Below are 21,076 nucleotides of genomic sequence, written 5' to 3'. Positions count from 1 at the left end.
AATTGTAATTTTCTTACATGTATAGATTGCATAGTGGCAAGGTCAGGGTTTTGGGGGTATCCATCACCCAAAAAACATACATTGTACCCACTCAATAATTTCTCATTATCCACCCTTTTCCAACCCCCTCATCCTGAGTCTTCATTGTCTACCAATCCACATTCTTTGTCCATATGTACATATTATTTAGCTCTCACTTACAAGTAAGAACATTCAGTGTTTATCTTTTCATGTCTGACTTAGTTCACTTAAGATAATAGCCTCCAGTTCCATCCATGTTGATGCAAAAGACATTATTTCATTCTTTTTCATGGCTGAATAGCATCACCACTTACTTTTGAAAACACACTTTCAGCCAGGCACGGTGGCTCATGCATGTAATCCCAGCACTTTGGGAGGCTGAGGCTGGCGGATCACGAGGTCAGGAGATCGAGACTATCCTGGCTAACACAGTGAAACCCCCGTCTCTACTAAAAATATAAAAAAATTAGCCAGGCATGGTGGTGGGCGCCTGTAGTCCCAGCTACTCGGGAGGCTGAGGCAGGAGAATGGCGTGAATCCGGGAGGCGGAGCTTGCAGTGAGCCGAGATTGCGCCACTGCACTCCAGCCTAGGTGACAGAGCGAGATTCCATCTCAAAAATAGTGTGTTTGTTGGGGGAGCACCTCCTCATTGTGGCTGAATGTGCCTAGCAAAAACTTCCATTCTAACAGCAGTTTACAAGACATTTTATTTATATCATAGCTTAAATATATATAACAGTACAGAAAAAAAATTAAGTGTGTCAAATAAGAAAAATATTGAATAGGCCGGGCGCGGTGGCTCAAGCCTGTAATCCCAGCACTTTGGGAGGCCGAGATGGGCGGATCACGAGGTCAGGAGATCGAGACCATCCTGGCTAACACAGTGAAACCCCGTCTCTACTAAAAAAATACAAAATCTAGCCGGGCGAGGTGGCGGGCGCCTGTAGTCCCAGCTACTCGGGAGGCTGAGGCAGGAGAATGGCGTAAACCCAGGAGGCGGAGCTTGCAGTGAGCTGAGATCCGGCCACTGCACTCCAGCCTGGGCGGCAGAGCGGGACTCCGTCTCAAAAAAAAAAAAAAAAAAAAAAAAGAAAATATTGAATAAAACTATTATAAACATTTATCTGCCTGAACACTAAAGGGTTGTCTTCTATCAAAAAGAACGTTGTCCCATTTTTGCCTAGCGTTAACCATTGTGAAACACAGAGAGAAGTCCAAGGGGTAGCCAGGCTCTGCTGCAGTCAAGAGTCTGAGACAACCAGTTCTAGAGCTCTGTAGACACAATGCCCACTGGACCAACCCAGCCCTGTGTTACAGAGCTCACATGATCCAGCACCAGACCTGGCCTTGCAGCTTTGGATCGTGTAGCCTTTTCTAGAGTGAGATTCACTGCAGTGTTTATATGAGCTCCCAGGCAGGGCATCAGAATGACTATGCGTCCAACTATGTTATGTTCCAGTTTTTTTCTTGAAGCTTAAGCAAAGTTTTAACTGTGTCCTGGAAAGCTAATGTGTAAAAGCTATGCTCTTTCAAAAGACAGTTTCTACAATTGCAGCTCCCATGACTCTAAAGCTTTAGACTGGGCATTCCTGCTAGGTTGTTATTTGATTTAGCAAGAGCTTTAACTTTATAGCAGTCTATTATAAACAGCTGTGGTTAGATGCTGTGAGAAGTTAAAATGAGTCACTTGGGATATAAACTGTCTGTCCCTTGAAAGTAAATTCAAAAGGACTCTGTCTCAACAGAGGATGCCTAGAGAAGTGTAAGAAAGGCTTAAAATCATTTGACTTAATTGCTTGGAATTGTGTAAAAATAAAATATCTATGTGTCCATTGTTTTCCGTATCAGACAACATCTGGTTTGTGATGACTGATGGGTTAGGGTTAGGGTCCATTTGCATGAGTAGCAGTCAGTGCTGGGTGTAGGCTGGGGAGTCTAAGTTCTCCTCCCCCAGTAGGCTACACCAGCTTATCCCCCAGTAGGCTATACCTCTTATCCCCAGTAGGCTACACCAGCTCCTTTTCATGATGGTTTAGGGCAGCCTCACTAGAAGGCAAAAGTGGAAGCGACAAGTGTTTTGAGGCCCAGGCTCTGGAACCATGCAACATCACTTCTGCCACATTCTTTTGATCAAAGCAACTCTCAAATCAGCTAGATTCAGGGAGTGTAGAAATAAATTCCATTTTTTTTTTTTTTTTTTTTTTTTTGAGACGGAGTTTCACTCTGTCGCCCAGGCTGGAGTGCAGTGGCGCGATCTCGGCTCACTGCAAGCTCCACCTCCCGGGTTCACGCCATTCTCCTGCCTCAGCCTCCCCAGTAGCTCGGACTACAGGCGCCCGCCACCACGCCCACTAATTTTTTTGTATGTTTAGTAGAGATGGGGTTTCACCATGTTCACCAGGATGGTCTCGTCCTCCTGCCCCCGTGATCCGCCCGCCTCAGCCTCCCAAATGGCTGGGATTACAGGCATGAGCCACCACACCCGGCCTACTAATCACAATTTCAAATACTTTTGTATATATTTGTTTACTTGTTCACTGTCTAACTTCTCCACTCTAATGTAAATTCTAGTGAGAGCAGAGACCCTATCTGTCCTGTTCTCTTCTGTTTTCCTGGTGCTTAGCATGATACCNGAGTCTTGCTCTGTCGCCCAGGCTGGAGTGCAGTGGCCGGATCTCAGCTCACTGCAAGCTCTGCCTCCCGGGTTTAAGCCATTCTCCTGACTCAGCCTCCCAAGTAGCTGGGACTACAGGTGCCCGCCACCTTGCCCGGCTAGTTTGTTGTTGTTGTTGTTGTTGTTGTTGTTGTTGTTGTTGTTGTTTTTGAGACGGAGTCTTGCTCTGTCGCCCAGGCTGGAGTGCAGTGGCCCGGATCTCAGCCTCAGCTCACTGCAAGCTCCGCCTCCCGGGTTCGCGCCATTCTCCTGCCTCAGCCTCCCGAGCAGCTGGGACTACAGGCGCCTGCCACCTCACCCGGCTAGTTTTTTGTATTTTTTAGTAGAGACGGGGTTTCACCGTGTTAGCCAGGATGGTCTCGATCTCCTGACCTAGTGATCCGCCCGTCTCGGCCTCCCAAAGTGCTGGGATTACAGGCTTGAGCCACCGCGCCCGGCCGCCCGGCTAGTTTTTTGTATTTTTTAGTAGAGACGAGGTTTCACCATGTTAGCCAGGATGGTCTCGATCTCCTGACCTCGTGATCCGCCCGTCTCGGCCTCCCAAAGTGCTGGGATTACAGGCTTGAGCCACCGCGCCCGGCTAAATTCCATTTCTTGATGGGAAGAGCTGCAAAGTCACATTGCAAAGGAGTGTGCACATTGAGTGGGAGGAATCTGTGACCATTAAACAATCTACCATAGTATCATCATTATCATTATCATCATCATCATTATCACCACCACCACCACCACTATCTCTGTTTTGTAGATAGCTGGCTGAAACTTAAAGAGGAACTTGCCCAAGATTAAATGACTAGGGAATAACAGACCAAGAAGGGTACACACACACACACACACAACACTCCCCTGTATATCTAGTCACCTATTGTCTTATATAGCGTGCCTGATAATAAAGGTAAATGCTGAGGAGGACACAATTTGAAATCTAGCAATCACTCCTTACTAATGCTACTGCAAGACTGTCCTATATTGACTTTCGGGGATCAGAGTGTTCCCTGCCCTTCTCCTTTTCTCTCTCTTTTCTCACATCCTTACCTGCTAGTGTAAGGGGTCTGACTTTGGAAGTTTGTATACTTGGGCCAGTACTTGACCTCAAAACTCTGTGGTGCTCTCTCTCTTCTACCTCCCAACCCTGAGCAGTAAATGAATTAACACATATCATAGGCTTAGAGTAGTGCCTGAACGATAGTAAAATAGTGTTTAATTAATGTTAGCTGCCATTGTTGTTGTTGTCACCTTTATAAATAGTATTATGTGAATTGCATGTCTTCACAAGACCAAAATCAGCAGAACAGGAAACTTGTCTATGGTATGAGTCAGGAAATAACTTGATCAATTGTTCTCCAAGTATGGACCTTAGTCTCAGAACTTCTTAGAAATGCAACCACTTGGGCCCTTCTCTAGACCTAATGAATCAGAAGCTGGGGCTCTGTGTCAGAGAAACCTGGCTTAAATCCCAGTGATGATATCTACTAGTTACTCAAGTCCCACTCATTTCTTCTTTAACATAAGGATAGTTATGGGTACTCACTCTCCCTCATAAGACAGGATTAAATTCTGATTAAGTAAAGTGTTTTCGAGCACTGGCTAGGCCTGACATGGTGGTTTACGCCTATAATTCCAGCACTTTGGGAGGCCGAGGCAAGCAGATCACTCGAGCCCAGGAGTTTGAGACCAGCCTGGGCAATAGAGCAAAACTCTGTCTCTACAAGAAAAAAAAAAAACTACCCAGACATAGTAGTTCATGCCTGTGATCCCAGCTACTGGGAGGGATAAGGCGGAAGGATCACTTGAGCCCAGGAGGCCAGGGCTGCAGTGAACTGTGATCATCCCACTGCACTCCAGCCTAGATGACAGAATGAGACCCTGTTTCAAAACAAACAAACAAACAAAAAACAAAGAAGAACACTGACTACACATGATAAATATTCAATAGTTTTAGCTATTAATACTAGCTTCTCCTTGTTTCTGTTTCATCATTCCTACCTTGCCTTCTTCACAGGGTGGTAAAAAGCAGATGAGTCAACATATTATGTGAAAATACTTTGACAGGGATAAAATGCTGTACATGCATTAGAAATGTTACTGGCTGGTTCTGATACTACTAAATATCTCTAAATCTTTCCCTGCCCACCCACCCTCGCTCTGGCCTGGGAGAAGGATTGCATTTCCTCAGTTCATGAATAGCCATTGTGGTACTGGTCTGGGCTTTCACAGTTTTGTGTTTCCTTCTATTTGGCCTTCAAAGAGATCACAGCCCAGTGTGAGTCTCCAAATAAATGAGGAGGCAAATGCAGAAAACACCCCACTTCCCTCTACCCCCTGCAAGTCTGGGGTTACCTCCTATATTGGGTCACTTAAATTATGCAGGGGAGACACCCCACCACTGTTCTGTGGCCAGAACTAAAGATGGGAAAAAAATTCCCCTTCACCGAGGCAAATGCCTGGAGGCAGGAGGGCAAAGAAGTAGGAGGGGGTGGGGAAGCAAACCATCCTCTGATCACTCATCATGACTCCTGGATTGACTAGTGTGAATGGATACAATATAAACAGACTCTGAGACTGACGCTACAAAAAAGGCCACTTGGGGAGTAACATATTGTGGGGAGGATATGTTTCTAAAGACCTTAAATTATAATTAAAATCATTCAAGCCTAATTCTAACATGGACTACAGTTTTCTTAATTTGCCAGTTAAAGTGGATTACCATGTGCCAATAGCATAAAGATGGTCTACAATTCACTGGACCCCACCAGCCTGACAATCTCAAGGATTTTTATTCTGTTTCATTTTCTTTTAGTGACGGGTGATTTGCATTGGTTTCCATTTTGTGCACAAAAAGACCACATTGCTATTTTGTGAACATATACAGTTAACCCTTGAACAACATGGTTTTGAACTGTGCGGGTCCTCTTGTACGGGGCTTCCTTTCAACCAAATGCAAATGGAAAATACATTATTGGTGGAATTTGGTATACAGAGGTATACTCAGGTATACAGAGGATGGACTTTTGTATATGCAGGTTTTGCAAGGCCAACTACTTAACTTGAGTATGTGGAGATTTGGTTATACTTAAGGAGTCACTCCACCCCCATACTGGGGGATGACTGTGTAATCATATGCACATAAAATACAACCATGAACAGAACACATGCATTGAAATGGGCCCTTTAACCTGACGGTATTTCTCTGGCACATTGGTCTCCCTGGCCAGATGAGTTCTACATTAGATGAGAGTTGATGCAGTGGGGACAGAGAATGGCAATGGGAAAGCAAAAGGAGATCAAAAGAGAAGCCAGGACATGCTGATTGAGAGCGGAAGCTTGTGGTGCTTACCGTTGGTTATACATACATCAGAATCACCTGGGAAGCTTTTGAACGATACACATTCTAAGATTCCACCTCAGACCTGTACCAGGATTTACTGAGGTAAGACCTCAGCACCTGTAGTGTGAAAATCTGCCAGAGTGGTTCTAATGTGCAATCAGGTTTGCAATCCATTGGAGAATAACTGAATAATCAGCCTGTTAAGAAAAACACTAAAGCAGAAAAAGGGAGGAAGTGTTGTTGGGGATATACAACCTAAATCTCATCACAAGGACATCAGACATACTCAGATGGAGGAAGATGCTATGGAAATAACCAACCTGTATCATTCGAAAAGGCCAATGTCTGAATGGTCATTTTAAAAGACTGAGGAATTGTTCCACATTAAAGAAGATTAAGAGGCCAGGTGCAATGGCTCACACCTGTAATACTAGCACTTTGGGAGGGTGAGGCAGGAGGATCACAGGAGCCCAGGAGTTTGAGACTAGCCTGGGCAACATGGGGAGATCCCATCTCTATAAAATAAATAATTTTAAAAATTTAAAAAGAAGCGTAAGACACTGACAACTAAATGTAATGCAGGATCCTGGAGACTGGATCTAGAGAGAAAACAAGCAAAAAAAGGATATTATTGAGATCATTGACAAAATTGAAATATAGACTGTGGATTTAAGTATTACATCCATTTTGAATTTCCTGAATTTGATAACTTTATTGAGATTGCACACTTAATTCAGGATATACGCAACCTATTCCCTTCACCATAATTTCTGTGGGTGACCGTTGTTTCCTTTTCTTTAAAGCCAATGTTATCATAAGCCATGCTTTGTCTACTATCCTAGGGTTTGATAATAAATGTTTGCTAGTTCCTAAATCCGTAGCGTACAGCAGCTACACCCATACAGACTGCCCCATTGCAAGCATTACTGCTTCAACTGGGTTCATCTGGGAGTAGCCTCCTTCCAAGGGTGGGGTGGCAGGAACTGTGGTGTGAAAGAAGATGCAGCAGAAGTGCCTGAGTGAAAGAGTGGCTCACTTGGACTCACATCTGGTTGTAAGTTATTTGACTGTTTGTAGTTACAAAGCTATAACAAAAGCTATGTAAAGCCCATTTCCTTCCTATTAAAACAAAATAAAAAGTAGGGGAGGGGAAGAGGCTGATAAATGGGTGTGGGAAAAAAAAAAATACCAGGAAACCTTAGAGATGTGTTCTAGAGAGACAGTGGAGCCTGCTGTTAGAGATGTAACCGGCACTCCCACCCCTCCCTTGCAGTATTTTAAAAAAATCTTGGCTGGTCCAACAGACTGAGCAGCTGTTAAATGTCTTTGAGTGTTGATCTACTGAAGTTTCTTGGGTGTGATTTTAGGTACGAGATTAGAGGCAATGATAATTTATTGTCATTTGGATGTTCTCAGAAAGAGGAGTTCTCAGCCATGAACTTTGTCATTCTAATTTTACTGAGTGCTCAGCATTCATTATTTATTTATTTATTTATTTATTTATTTATTTATTTATTTATTTATTGAGACGGAGTCTCGCTCTGTCGCCCAGGCTGGAGTGCAGTGGCTGGATCTCAGCTCACTGCAAGCTCTGCCTTCCGGGTTTACGCCATTCTCCTGCCTCAGCCTCCCGAGTAGCTGGGACTACAGGCGCCTGCCACCTCGCCTGGCTAGTTTTTTGTATTTTAGTAGAGACGGGGTTTCACCGTGTTAGCCAGGATGGTCTCGATCTCCTGACCTTGTGATCCGCCCGTCTCAGCCTCCCAAAGTGCTGGGATTACAGGCTTGAGCCACCGCGCCCGGCCCATTATTTATTTTAATGTTATTCATAGAATATTATTACTATTAATAATCATATAACTTAATATTTATTGAGCCCTTTAGACAGGAACTGGACTATACATGTGACATGTACCTTCTCATTTAATCCTTGCAACTGCCGTCTCCTAATGCTTCTATTATTCCCATTTTCCTGGACACCTATGATCTAGGAAATTTAGCTAGAAAAAGTCCTTGAAAAATAAGTATCTCAGACTGTCTCTCTAAGCACAAAATAGGATGGTCATGGTTTTGGTTTTAAACTACTTATCAAAATAACATTTCTCTACATTTTAATGCATCTCTTTTTAAATGCATGACACCTGCTGCAGGTTAAAATTGTATTCCCTTTTACCAGAATTTACTATTGAGCCCATTCGAAGTAAAACTCAGAAAAGGATTTGTCATCTTGTAGTTGTTTTTAATTGACACATTTCCCTGATTGCTATGCTTTCTTCTAATAAATATCTAGGGGAAAGCCTGTAGTGAGATTTGCATAATATAACCTCCTAGGAGGAAAGGTATCAAACTGGCCTTTTGTCTAACATGTATTAAGTTTGCTACAGGTTGATCCTTTTTGCTCAAGTATTCACAGTTAATTTTTTTTTTTTTTTGAGATGGAATCTCACTCTGTCGCCCAGGCTGGAGTGCAGTGGCGCGATCTCACTTAGTTTTTAATGAGGAGTTATATATATCAAAATATGCATATTTTATATTATAAAGGTTCACCAATTCACTTAAATAATACATTCTAAAATTGTCCTTCTAAGTCATCTGTGTAGTTTTTTTATAAGCAAAGAACTCAGTAAAATTTACGAAAAAAATTTAAAACCAAGATCTCATTAACTCTCCCGAATGTAAAATGATATCGAGTACAGGGTTTAGGGTATAATCTGAGACCTTTGTTCAGAATTTGAATAGCTCCTTCTCATGAACTAGTACTGGAGGGCCTATTAAAATGCAGAGGGCTCCATTACTGAGCTCCATCCCCAGCATTTCTGATTCCTAGGTCTGTGGTGAGGCCGGTAAGTTTACATTTCTAGCAAGTTCTCAGATAATGATAATTTGAGAGCTACACTTTGAGAACTACTGTTCTAATGGGTACTCCTCCCTCCTCCTTCTCCTTGTCCTCCTTTCATCTTCCCTCTCATTCTTCACTTTCCCCACCTTTTTCTCTTTGTCTTCAGAATCAATCTTTTCTTCTTTTTCATTCCTTTGTTCTTCCCTCTTTTTTCTCTTCTCTTTCTGCTCTTCCCTTCCAGGGTAGTATTTAAGATTCTAAACATTCATGCTAAACATGGTCCAGCAGGACCATGTTTAGAAGGACTTGTTTGGGATATTTATTCGTGTATCAATATTTACTAAGTTGACATGAAGATTCAACAAATGTTGGTTGAGACTCTATGCCAATCCCTGTGCAAGAAAAGCAGGACAGACAAAGATTCTGCTCTAACAGAATCCTCCATATGACCAGGAAAGGCAGACAGCACACAAATACATAAATAATTAGATTATTACCAAGAGTCATTGTTCTGAATTAAACAAATGGCCACTGAGATGAAGAATAATAAAGAGATAATTTTTCCTTGTGAGATCAGAAAGGGACTGGCCCCTTAGAGGTGTGTTTAAGCTGAAACCCAAAGGACAAGAGAAAGATTGCCAAGCAGAGAGCCTGGGGAGGAGTGGCTGAAGAAGAGAAAGTGACAGGCACAAGGGCTCTAGAGCAAGTCAGTTCCACAGGCAGGGGAGGGGGAGCAGAGCCTCCAAAACCTATACCAGAGCCTGGCACACAATAGGTGGCTAGTCAGTGTTCGTTGAATGAAAGTAAATGAATTATCAGACCCAAGCAAGTGGAGAATAGGAGGCAAGCAGGAGGGAGGAAAGAAATGGGTAGAGGCAAGGTAATGAGGGGCCAGGGTAAGGACCATGATCGTTTAGGTCATGGGTGAGGGAAGTGTGGATTAGCTTAACCAGTCTACTCTGCCTTCCCCTCATCCATCCAACACCACTGGCCCCTCATCCCCATGTCCAGTTCAAACCCCTGTCCAAAGTAATGGTTCTCAAACAGTGGCTCACAGACCCCCTGATGATCCATTATATTATTCAACATCTGTGTTCTTAATGTGACAAGATTCGTGCTTTTAGCCATGAATTCATAATCAATATATATTTTTTGAGACAGGGTTTTCACTGTTACCCAGGCTGGAGTGCAGTGGCACAATCTGGGCTCACTGCAACCTCTGCCTCCTGAGGTTAAGCAATCCTGCTGCAGCCTCCTGAGTAGCTGGGATTACGGGCACACACCACCGCACCCAGCGCTAATTTTTCTATTTTTTGTAGAGACAGGGTTTCTCTGTCTTATCCAGCCTGGTCTCAAACTCCCGGACTCAAGTGATCTACCTGCCTCAGCCTCCCAAAGTGCTATGATTACAGGTGTGAGCCACCGTACCCAGCCAATTAATGATGTTTTTAAATGGCTATGACTTTTTTTTTTTAAGACAGCTGTTTGTTCACTCATGTCTAATCAAAAGCAGCCCCACCCTTCCCATGTAGTCTGGGAAAGGTTTCCTGGTGGCAAGGAGAAAAGCTTGTCCCCTGAAATGCTGCAGAGTGGCTGATTCCAAATTTCTGGAATGCAACTTCTAATTCAAATACTGTCCTGATGTAGTACAAGTAGGCTCAAGAGAAGTTGAGAAATTCCAAACAAAGATGAGAACAAAAACCAAAACGAACCAATTTATTGTACTTTGTCCAGTAGTTTCAAATAAACTCCTCATAGAAAAGATGATATCTAGAAGCTTTTCTCAGTCTTGTACTTCCTTGAATCTATTATAGTTTTCTCGAATTTCTCATGTTAAATTATGTCCTTTTAAAAGGAAAAATGTAATCGCTAAAAGCCTGAGTTTAAACTCTTCCTCTTGTTTCATAGTATGTTCATTTTTATGGGTTATTTAGGACTCACTAATCAGTTGGGAGCTCTGCTGTCAGCCTTAAGGTTCTCCAAAAAAAGAAGTAATAGTTATACACCTTTGAAAAAGAGATGCCTATGACTATTGGTCCTTTCCTTCATGTATTGCTATGATTCGTCATAAACATTGAAGGTAATAAAATAGATAAAAGACATATGATTCTAAATGTGCATGTCCCTCTTTGATAGGTCAAAAGAAATTAATTGTATTTAATCATTTCTATTTTCCTAATTCCTATTCCTAAGGACATTATTAGCAGATCACTGTTTTTTCTGTTTCTTAATTTTTTATATACTTTTAAAATTAATTTTGTTTCAGTGGAGATGCATATTTTGGTACAGATCACTATTAATAGCATAGAATTTGGAAGCATCTAAACTGTGTTATGGTGATAATATTTTCTTATTGCCCTCTTTAATTTGTACTCCTCAGATTTTGCCTTTTGGTACATTTGCTTTCATGATAAGGAAAGATTTTTTTCTTTTTTTTTTTTTTTGAGACGGAGGCTTGCTCTGTCACCCGGGCTGGAGTGCAGTGGCCGGATCTCAGCTCACCGCAAGCTCCGCCTCCCGGGTCTACGCCATTCTCCTGCCTCCCAAGTAGCTGGGACTACAGGCGCCCGCCACCTCGCCCGGCTAGTTTTTTGTATTTTTTAATAGAGACGGGGTTTCACCGTGTTCGCCAGGATGGTCTCCATCTCCTGACCTCGTGATCCGCCCGTCTCAGCCTCCGATAGTGCTGGGATTACAGGCTTGAGCCACCGCGCCCGGCTAGATTGTTAAAAGGTATATTGAAAATGAAATGTAGCTTTAAAAGTAACTGATAGGGTAATAACAGTATGTTAGTGACATGTAGCATGGTTTTTGAAAAGTGTTTGGGAAAGCTTGGAGGAGATAGGATATATTGAAGACTTCCACAAATGACAGAAGGGTATTTAACGTATTTAAGTGGGAAGATCCCAAATCTGAGGGCTAACCTGTGAGAATATTTAAAACCCCAATGGAAAGGACAGATAGAAAGATGAGTATATTACTAGGCAAAGTGACACTTGTATAGCACATTAAAGTTTGCAAAGGTACTGTAATGTAGGTGTGATATTATTTATTCATAATAGCTGTGTGGTGTATTTAGAGTAGGTATTACTCCAATGTTACAGGTGAGGAAACCACATTGTTATCTGAATACAGCAAGAGAAGAAAAACATAATGTTGCAAAGGAATAAAACAGGGAAAAGACTCCTGTAAAGGTTGAGGGCAGCCAGAGTCTGTAAGAAGGCTTTCAGTATCTGTGGAGAGCAGGAGGGGACCCCTGCCACTGATGAGGCTGACAGGTATGCCAGGCTCTGCAGAGCCACTGAACTTGGGCACAAAATACAGAGTATAAAGTTCTTTACTCTGCAGGTGACCTAGGCAGAGAAATAGGAAGTTTTTTTTTTGTTCCCAGAAATACACAGATGTTCTAGGTTTGACCTTCTTTGAGTGTTTATTAACTTGAAAGGATTTGAGATCTTTGGTCTGGCTGTAGATTAAAAGTCCATAGAATCTCTCGAGGGGAAGAAACTTCATTTTTTCATTAACAAGTATTTTTAAAAGCATGTTTTCTAAAAGAATTGAAACAGGCTGGGCACGGTGGCTCACGCCTGTAATTCCAGCACTTTGGGAGGCCGAGGCAGGTTGATCACTTGAGGTCAGGAGTTCGAGGCCAGCCTGGTCAACATGGTGAAACCCTGTCGCTATTAAAATACAAAAAAAAAAAAAAAAAAAAGCTGAGTGTGGTGGCACACACCTGTAAACCCAGCTACACGGGAGGCTGAGGTTCAAGAATTGCTTGAACCCAGGAGGCAGAGGTTGCAGTGAGCTGAAATCGCGTCACTGCACTCCAACCTGGGTGACAGTGTAAGACTCTGANATAGAATCTCTCGAGGGGAAGAAACTTCATTTTTTCATTAACAAGTATTTTTAAAAGCATGTTTTCTAAAAGAATTGAAACAGGCTGGGCACGGTGGCTCACGCCTGTAATTCCAGCACTTTGGGAGGCCGAGGCAGGTTGATCACTTGAGGTCAGGAGTTCGAGGCCAGCCTGGTCAACATGGTGAAACCCTGTCGCTATTAAAAATACAAAAAAAAAAAAGCTGAGTGTGGTGGCACACACCTGTAAACCCAGCTACACGGGAGGCTGAGGTTCAAGAATTGCTTGAACCCAGGAGGCAGAGGTTGCAGTGAGCTGAAATCGCGTCACTGCACTCCAACCTGGGTGACAGTGTAAGACTCTGACTCAAAAGTAAATAAATAAATAGAATTGAAACAATTTTCACTTTTTTCTTTTTTTCTTGTTTTAACTTTCCTCAAAGTAGACACAATAGATACAGTAGACAATCACATAGCTTTATCTATAGCCTATTTGAAAAAGAAAGGAATATGCCATCCTTCCCACTGATTTAAAAATTAGAATGTGGAATCTCATTTCTTCTGGCAGTTGTTAGGGATGGTGCTCCAAAAAAGCAATCAAAAATCATAAAACTTGTTGCAATATTTTGCTGTTGTCACTTATGTACAATTAAATATTTTCGTTCTTTAGTTATTGGGAACTTTTCTGAAATCAGTTTTCAGATACACGTTTGGGGACTGACGCAGTTGCTAAAGGGCATACAGTTAGTGCTGAACATTGAGTAAATGCCTTTTTTTTTTTTTAAACTTGTGGAGAGCTGACTATTGACAGTAGTTTTCACAAATGAGAGTTTACATGGCTTTCTTCTTTTGGTTGGACAATTAGGGATGAAACGGCTTTAACTACTAGATGATAAAACTGTTCACTGTGGGTTGAACATTTGGTAATGATTATATTTGTCGTTAGCACTATTTCCATAAGATTTAGGGAGGATACAAACCTATACAAGAGAAAAGGGAAAGTGATTGGGAGAAAAGAATGGTCAAGCTGACAATCCTTTTGGGGTCTTTTTCTCTTGCTAGTGTCAGGGGATGCCACCGGGACAAATGAATGCTTTGAAGTGAAAAGGGCAAAAGCACTCTAATAAAAGGCTTCAGGAAAGAGTGCAGGCGACCTGGGGAAATATGCTGCGGTCAAGTTTAATCCTGGGAAAAGCGGTCCCGGAGAAAGCAGATGAGGAAGATAGGAAGGAAGATAGGGAGGGGGAGACTCTGGGTGTGGAGGGAGGAAGGGGCGGGGTGGGGCCTGGAAAGTGAGAGGGAGCAAGCACTAATTGTGGCTAAGGCGACTGGGTCGAGGACCACAGAGTGGGGAAAAGGGAGAGTCCAGGAGTAGGAGGAGGCAGAGCCCGGCAGAGCCGGACCGGACCCCTAGGCGGGAAGGTAGCGGCGCGGGGCAGCGGGGGCAGCTTGGCCCACATCGGGCCCCTTGGCAGCCTCAGGCGTTGGCTCCTCGGGGCTCCCTCCCTCGCGGGCGCATTGTTCCTTTGCCGGGAGACGAGGAAATTGCCTTTTGATTGCGGAAGTCAGCGGACGGGGCTGGGGCGAGGCAGCGCGGGTCAGAATGGCAGCGTGGGAAGGGCGGCTCGCTCCCTGTCCCCACCGCCTCTCGCGTCCGCAGCCCGCCCGGGGCGGCAGGAGCAGCAGCAGCAGCGGTGGCCGCAGTGTCCCCTGCACGTCGCCAGGCCCGAGGGAAGCGCTCTGCGCCCGCGGGGCGCGCTGAGCGCGCGCAACAGGTGACCCCCAGCCCCAGCCCTCGGGTCGCCCCAAGTCCAACCCCCTCGGTCTCGTCTGGATCTTAACTACTGAGCGCAATGCTGAGCCATGGAGCCGGGTTGGCCTTGTGGATCGCACTGAGCCTGCTGCAGGTGAGTGGCCCGAGAAGGGGTCAGAGCTGATGCGCCCCCTCCCTGCCGAAAATCAAATTCCCACTCCACTTTCTCGTCTATCAGGTTGTGTTTTGGAGAGGGAGGTGGCAAAATTTCTTCTTCTGCCTTGGGAAGAATGATCCTCTGGTGAGCCCCCAACCCAGAATGACAGCTTATCCTGCTGTCAAAGCAAAAAGCCACCTTCTCTCTCCAGCTGCTCTCAAGGGACAGCAGCTAGGGAGAAAGTTGCCATCCACCTCCCCCGCAAGCCTTTTCTCTGGCCGGAGGGCAAAGGGACTAGCTGAGGCTAGGGACAAAGGATAAGTAGAAGGGAAAGGGCAGCTTGAGGATCTTGCTGTGGACACGTCCCTGGGCAGTCCAGACCTTGGACTTAAACTGTTGTGTCTGATTCCTTTGCAGACTGGACTGGCGGAGCCAGAGAGATGTAACTTCACCCTGGCGGAGTCCAAGGCCTCCAGCCATTCCGTTTCTATCCAGTGGAGAATTTTGGGCTCACCCTGTAACTTTAACCTCACCTATAGCAGTGATACCCTGGGGGCCGCGTCGTGCCCTCCCTTTCGGTTAGACAACACCACATACGGATGTAACCTACAAGATTTACAAGCAGGAACCATCTATAACTTCAGGATTGTTTCTCTGGATGGAGAAGAGAGAACTGTGGTCTTACAAACAGGTAAAGGATGACAGGTGCAATTGGATGGCCAAGCTACTGGGGGTTGGGCCCTGCCTTTTCAAGCTGGTGTTTCATTTGAGTTCCAGGGATACAAAAAATGAAGGTAAAAAATACCTGTGAAGATAAATATTGACAGAAATGTCTGGTTTCCTCAGATCTAGCCAGAAGCAGCTTGGTGGACTTTCAGAGACTCCCTTAGTGCTGAAAACAGCCAACTAGCCACTGAAAGGGTTGGGGTGGGGTGCGGGGTGGTCAGCAAAGAGAAACTTGGGGCTGTGGAGGGAATTTGTTAAAGTGATGTGGTTTACGCTTCCATTGCATTAAATTGTCAAACCCTGGAATAATTTTCAGTAAATGTTTTTAGAATAAATAATAAAAGTACAATTTTAGGGATATGCCTTTCCTCAACTTAGTTTTACTTTTAGAACTGTACATAAAATCTGCAGGAATAGAATGAAGCCATTCATCAGGGAAAATTAGAAAAGTCTCATGAAATGAGGATATGAAAATTGTTTTGTATCTCTTGAGTAATAACCCAAACAGCATAGTATCAGAGAATGTCCTTTGATTACTTTACAGCAATTATTTTCCTTACACTTTTGCTGAATCCCTCCATGTGGATATGTTCAGAGTTTGCCTTTCTTGCCTCAGTTTTCTTATCTGTAAAATGGGAGCGTTAGACTGGGTCATTCAAGTTCAAGTTCTTACCAAGTGCTCGACACTTAGGTATGGACTGTCATGTACATTACCTCATTTAATCCTCAGAGCTACCCTCAGACGTGCTCTAAATTCTTTAACAATTTTCATGTTTTCTGACTTCATTAGTCTTCATTATCTCTATTTGTTGCAACAGTGAATACTTGCTTTCATCCAGAAATTCAAATTTAAGTTAAAAATTTTAAAGTCAAATTTAGAAATGTGTTGCCCTTACTGTTCTTTCACATTTCAACCTGAAACAGGATCATTTCTTTTGCTGCAGTTCTTTAAAGAGGTGTTAGAAGTTTCAGCTCTAAAGCCAGGTGCAGGAGTTTCGGAGAATTTAACTGGGCTCATGTAGTAAGTCAGCTAGATATTAATTATCTTATTTTTTCAAAGAAAAAAATCAAAGTGCCCCATTACATCACTTAACTTACTTCAGATGAAACTTTTGGATAATATCTGAGATTTGCAGCAACTTAAGTTGAAAAGAAAAATCACTTGTTAAGAATCTGGTGGTTTCTCTGACCAGGCACAGTGGCTCATGCCTGTAATCGCAGCACTTTGGGAGGCCATGGCAGGTGGATCTTGAGGTCAGGAGTTCAAGACCACCCTGGCCAACATAGCAAAACTGCGTCTCTACTAAAAATAAAACAAATAAATAAATACATAAATTAGCCGGGCATGGTGGCAGGGGCCTGTAATCCCAGCTACTTGGGAGGCTGAGGCAGAGAATTGCTTGAACCTGGGAGGCAGAGAGGCCAGATGTTCCACTGCACTCCAGCCTGGGCAACAGAGGATACTCTGTCTAAAAAAAAAAAAAAAAAAAAGAAAGAAAGAAAAGAAAATGAATCTGGGTTTCTAATATGAAATCGGAGAGCCTGAAATAGACCACATAATTAGAACATTTTACAAAAGTTGAAAGGCTGGGTTTTTAGTCCAAATGTTGTTGGTTTCTTAATATTACAGGATAGTTCTTATAAATACTCATATTGCTAATACTGTGAAATACATAACATAGAACTTACAGATGTGTTAATTACATTTGGAAAGGCCTCTGGCCAACTAGTGTATGTGTTCAGTGGAGCAGAGCAATTTGTAAAAGCAGGCTGAGCTTTCAGAAGTTTGTTGTAGAAAAGATTAAGACCTTTAAGAAGCCAGAATATGGTTGTTTAAACCAGAGGATTTACTTTTTGGAGAAACAGTAATGGAAAAGGACTCACTGTGGGTGTTACTAGTTAGAATAGGCTTTGAGTTTAATTATGCAAGTAGGTGTTTCAAGTCCAGAGGCATTTCTGAAATGTAAGAAATACTTGCATTTTATTGACCATGTTGAGTAAAACAAGACTTCATTAGCATCCACAATGTGCTAGCATTCGGGGTTCTCGCCATTTTTCTTAAAGAGACACACTTTACTTGTCTACAGATATTATGAGCTTTGTGATAAATGTGAAGCATGAAAGTTGCAGGCGGTATTTGCATAATGATAAATTTCCCACACTTATTTGTATGATGGTTGTTTAGATTAAAATTACTTTTTTAATTAAGATATTTTAAAAATTGTTTCAAGGAGGAATTTTTTAGTTGGTTGTATTTGTCAGTAGTTCTTTCTACATTTTAAGGATATATGTGAATTGTTCACTTAGTTAATACAAAGTAGTAGTATTCCCCTATGTTGATTGCTGAGCTATAGAGATGAGATGCATAAATCATATTTTACTGTTATTAAAGCAATGCCAACTAGTATAATATTCAGACTCAGACAAACTTCAAACAAAAAAGTCATTGAAAATATCTGTGCTTTCTTTATTCTATTGTGCCTGTCTTATCAGTCTAAAACAAAATAGAATGAGAGCACGACATGATTTGGATAGAGGTATAGTAGTTGCTTAAATGATCTCTATATCATTCCAAGTGTGACTTGCCTGATTATTTTTCCTGAAAAACTGTCTAAAATAGCTTATTATTTTCAAGCCATGTAGACATGACCTTAAAGATAATTTTTTTTTTTTTTTTTTTTTTGAGGATGGGGTCTCACTCTGTCGCCCAGGCTGGAGTGCAGTGGCACCGATCTGGCTCACTGCAAGCTCCTGCCCCCAGGTTCATGCCATTCTCCTGCCTCAGCCTCCCTAGCAGCTGGGACTACAGGCACACGCCACCACGCCCAGCTCATTTTTTGTATTTTTAGTAGAGACGGAGTTTCACCGTGTTAGCCAGGATGGTCTTGATCTCCTGACCTCGTGATCCGCCCGCCTCGGCCTCTCAAAGTGCTGGGATTACAGGCATGAGCCACCGCGCCTGGCCAAGAATAAACAAAATTTAATTAAATGGGCAATATTTTAGCAATAGTCATTTTCCATTCCAGATTTAAAATCAGAATCGAAGAACATAATAGATTTAAACCCAGTTCAGTGCACATGTATCAAACATAATACTGCAGGGAACTATGGCAGGTAGTGATTAGTAAGCTTATAAAGATGACTAACAAAAAGTGGTTCCTGACCTTGTTGTCTCGTGCAGAGGTGAGAGATGGTTATGATGAAAGTGGCGACAGAGTTTTGTCTCATCTTTTCTGCATGAGGACTTTAGTCTGCCTCATGTATGCCATGCTTTTATAACCATAGAGGACAAGATATTTGGTAATTCTCAGGTTTATTTGGTCATTAAATGGTCAATGCAACAAGAATATCCTTTGAAAGCCAAATTATTTAGTGTGAACTCACCAGAAATCAGACAATGAACATACCAGATATGGAATAAGTTGGCTTCTTTTTTTTTTTTTACTTCTTGTAGAGCTCTTCTTAAACTTGGCACTTTTGAAGACTGTACTCAGAGTCCAGAGCAGAGGTTGCAAACTGGCGGCCTCTAGAGATATCTAGATGTCTAAATAATAGCTGTGTTGTGTTTGGCTCAGGTAGTGTTTGCGAAAATATGCAGATTATTTCACCAGGATTAAAAATTGAAAATTCACGTTAAAACCCAAATGTATGGATTCTCTTAAAATTTTGGAAGATTTGGCAAAACTGTGCCTGAAACTCCCTAGAGCTGACTTGTGGCTTCTCCTTTTGGACATCAATTCACTGGAATACCAGTTCATTTATTTCCTTACCTGAATGCATTCTAAAGACATTTGAATTTGTGACTTCTACTTTGCGGTTTTCATTTGAAAATTTTAGGGAGCATTTATTTGTCTGGCAATAAGAAGTAGGTTTTCAGTACTTAAATGGCATCTAATCCATAGTAGGTGTTCCTTAAATACTGATTAAATGGATGGATAGATGGATGAATGGAAAGATGGATGAATGGTGGATCTGGGCATGGATGATGAGTAGAAGATATAGATAGATAGATAGACCAATATATAGATACAGATAAGTATGTAGATGTGAATGAATGAAATTAATATTTTAGTGAGAGAATGTACGTATACTAAAAATATGGTCTGTTCTCATTGGATTATGGGTAAATTACAGAGCCCAGGGAAGAGGTGTAGTGGTAGATAACTTTACCTGTAGAAATAATATTTTAACAGCATTTTCCCTCTTGTTAAGTCAGTTTCAGCTACTTATTAATCAGCCTAGAAAAATAAAAAACAAAACCTCTCAGATGATTTTAATTATTTTAATATGACTAACTTATTTGTCTTTAATAAAAAACATTTTAGGAACTTTAATTGTTGAATCACGATATCAACTATTATTTCCACTTTGAAATGTTGCTTATTGTATTGGTTTATTAGGAGTGCCTTAACAAAATATCACAGACTCTGCGTGGCTTAAACAACAGAAATTCATTTTCTCACAATCTTGGAGGCTAGAAGTCCAAGGCAAAGGTGTCTGCAGGTTTAGTTTCTTCTGAGGCCTCTCCTTGGCTTGCAGATGGCACCTTCTTGCATGTCCTCACATAGTGGTCCCTCTGTTTCTGTTGTCTGTCTGTTAATGTCTTCTCACAAGGACACTAGTCATATTGGCTTAGGGCCCACTCTAATGGCCCCATTTTAACTTAATCACCTCTTTAAAGGCCGTATCTCCACATATGGTCACATGCTGAGGTACTGGGGTTTAGGATTTCAACATATGAATTTGGTGGGGACACAATTCATCCCCTAATACTTTTATAGTTTTAAACATAAGCCATCATTTCTTAATAATATCTGTAGGTTACTGGCATTTGAAAGATCTTGCAGAGCTGGTAATGAAAACATATTTTTGGTTTCTACCCCACTTGGAAAGAATTAGAATTTAGAAGGAATAGAGCTGAGGGAATCTGCATTTTAAACAAATATAACAGTGAATCGATGCACACAAGTTCAAGAACTATTGACATAATTTTTCTATTATTTGTTGGCGTTAAGATTTTGATACGATTCTTCTTAATGCATGATCAAATCTATAATGCCTAGGAGTATTTATCTTTCCCTGGAAGAGAGGAGTACTCTCATATTTGTTTTGTGCTTCTTTAAAAATTTATTTTATTTTTTAAATTTTTTTCAGACAGGATCTTGCTGTGTTGCCCAGGCTGGAGTGCAGTGGCACAATCACAGCTCACTGCAGCCTTGGCCTCCTAGGCTCAGCAATTCTCCTGCTTCAGCCTCCTGAGTAGCTGGGACTACAGGCACCCAACACCACGCCCAGCTAGTTTTTTAAAATTATTTGTAGAGATGGGGTCTCCCTATGTTGCTCAGGCTGGTTTTGATCCTCTGTGCCCAGCCTGCTTTGTGCTTTTATAGCATATAAAAGACTGCCACATATTATGTTTAATTGGTAACAGTATAAAATACATATTATACTGACCATCTATAGCTTAATTTTATTCTCATGGCAACCCTGTGGAGGGCATATAGTGAAAGGGTAGGTTGCATAGAGACTAAGAGTTGAGTTTTGAAGGCAGACTGCCTCTACCGCTTACTAGCCATGTTATTTTGGTCAAGTTACTTAACCCTTCCAGGTCTGTTTCCAAACCTACAAAATGGGGATTGTATAATAATAATAACTCATGGGGTTGTTATGAAGTTTTCATTGGTTCAAACATCAAATCTAGAAAAGTTTTTGTCACATATGA

The 21,076-nt window shown here is 42.1% G+C and overlaps 1 protein-coding gene across 2 annotated transcripts in view; it reads left to right on the top strand.

The window, feature by feature from the left end:
- Positions 1–21,076, top strand: part of PTPRB (protein tyrosine phosphatase receptor type B) — a 132,435-nt gene that overhangs the window by 16,495 nt on the left and 94,864 nt on the right. The window contains exons 1-2 of one of the 2 annotated variants that reach the window (XM_017867503.1): positions 14,005–14,625; positions 15,046–15,319. In XM_017867503.1, the coding sequence (XP_017722992.1) occupies positions 14,572–14,625; positions 15,046–15,319 (328 nt within the window). In that variant the 5' untranslated portion in view covers positions 14,005–14,571. Of the gene's footprint in view, positions 1–14,004; positions 14,626–15,045; positions 15,320–21,076 lie in introns of those variants that run through there. The other variant, XM_017867501.1, reaches the window with a different exon arrangement.

This window comes from Rhinopithecus bieti, unplaced genomic scaffold (genome assembly GCF_001698545.2).
Source record: "Rhinopithecus bieti isolate Rb0 unplaced genomic scaffold, ASM169854v2 scaffold_3874, whole genome shotgun sequence".
Lineage (NCBI taxonomy): Eukaryota > Metazoa > Chordata > Mammalia > Primates > Cercopithecidae > Rhinopithecus > Rhinopithecus bieti.
Note: the sequence above shows the minus strand (reverse complement) of the source record. Positions and strands in the feature narration are given on the sequence as shown.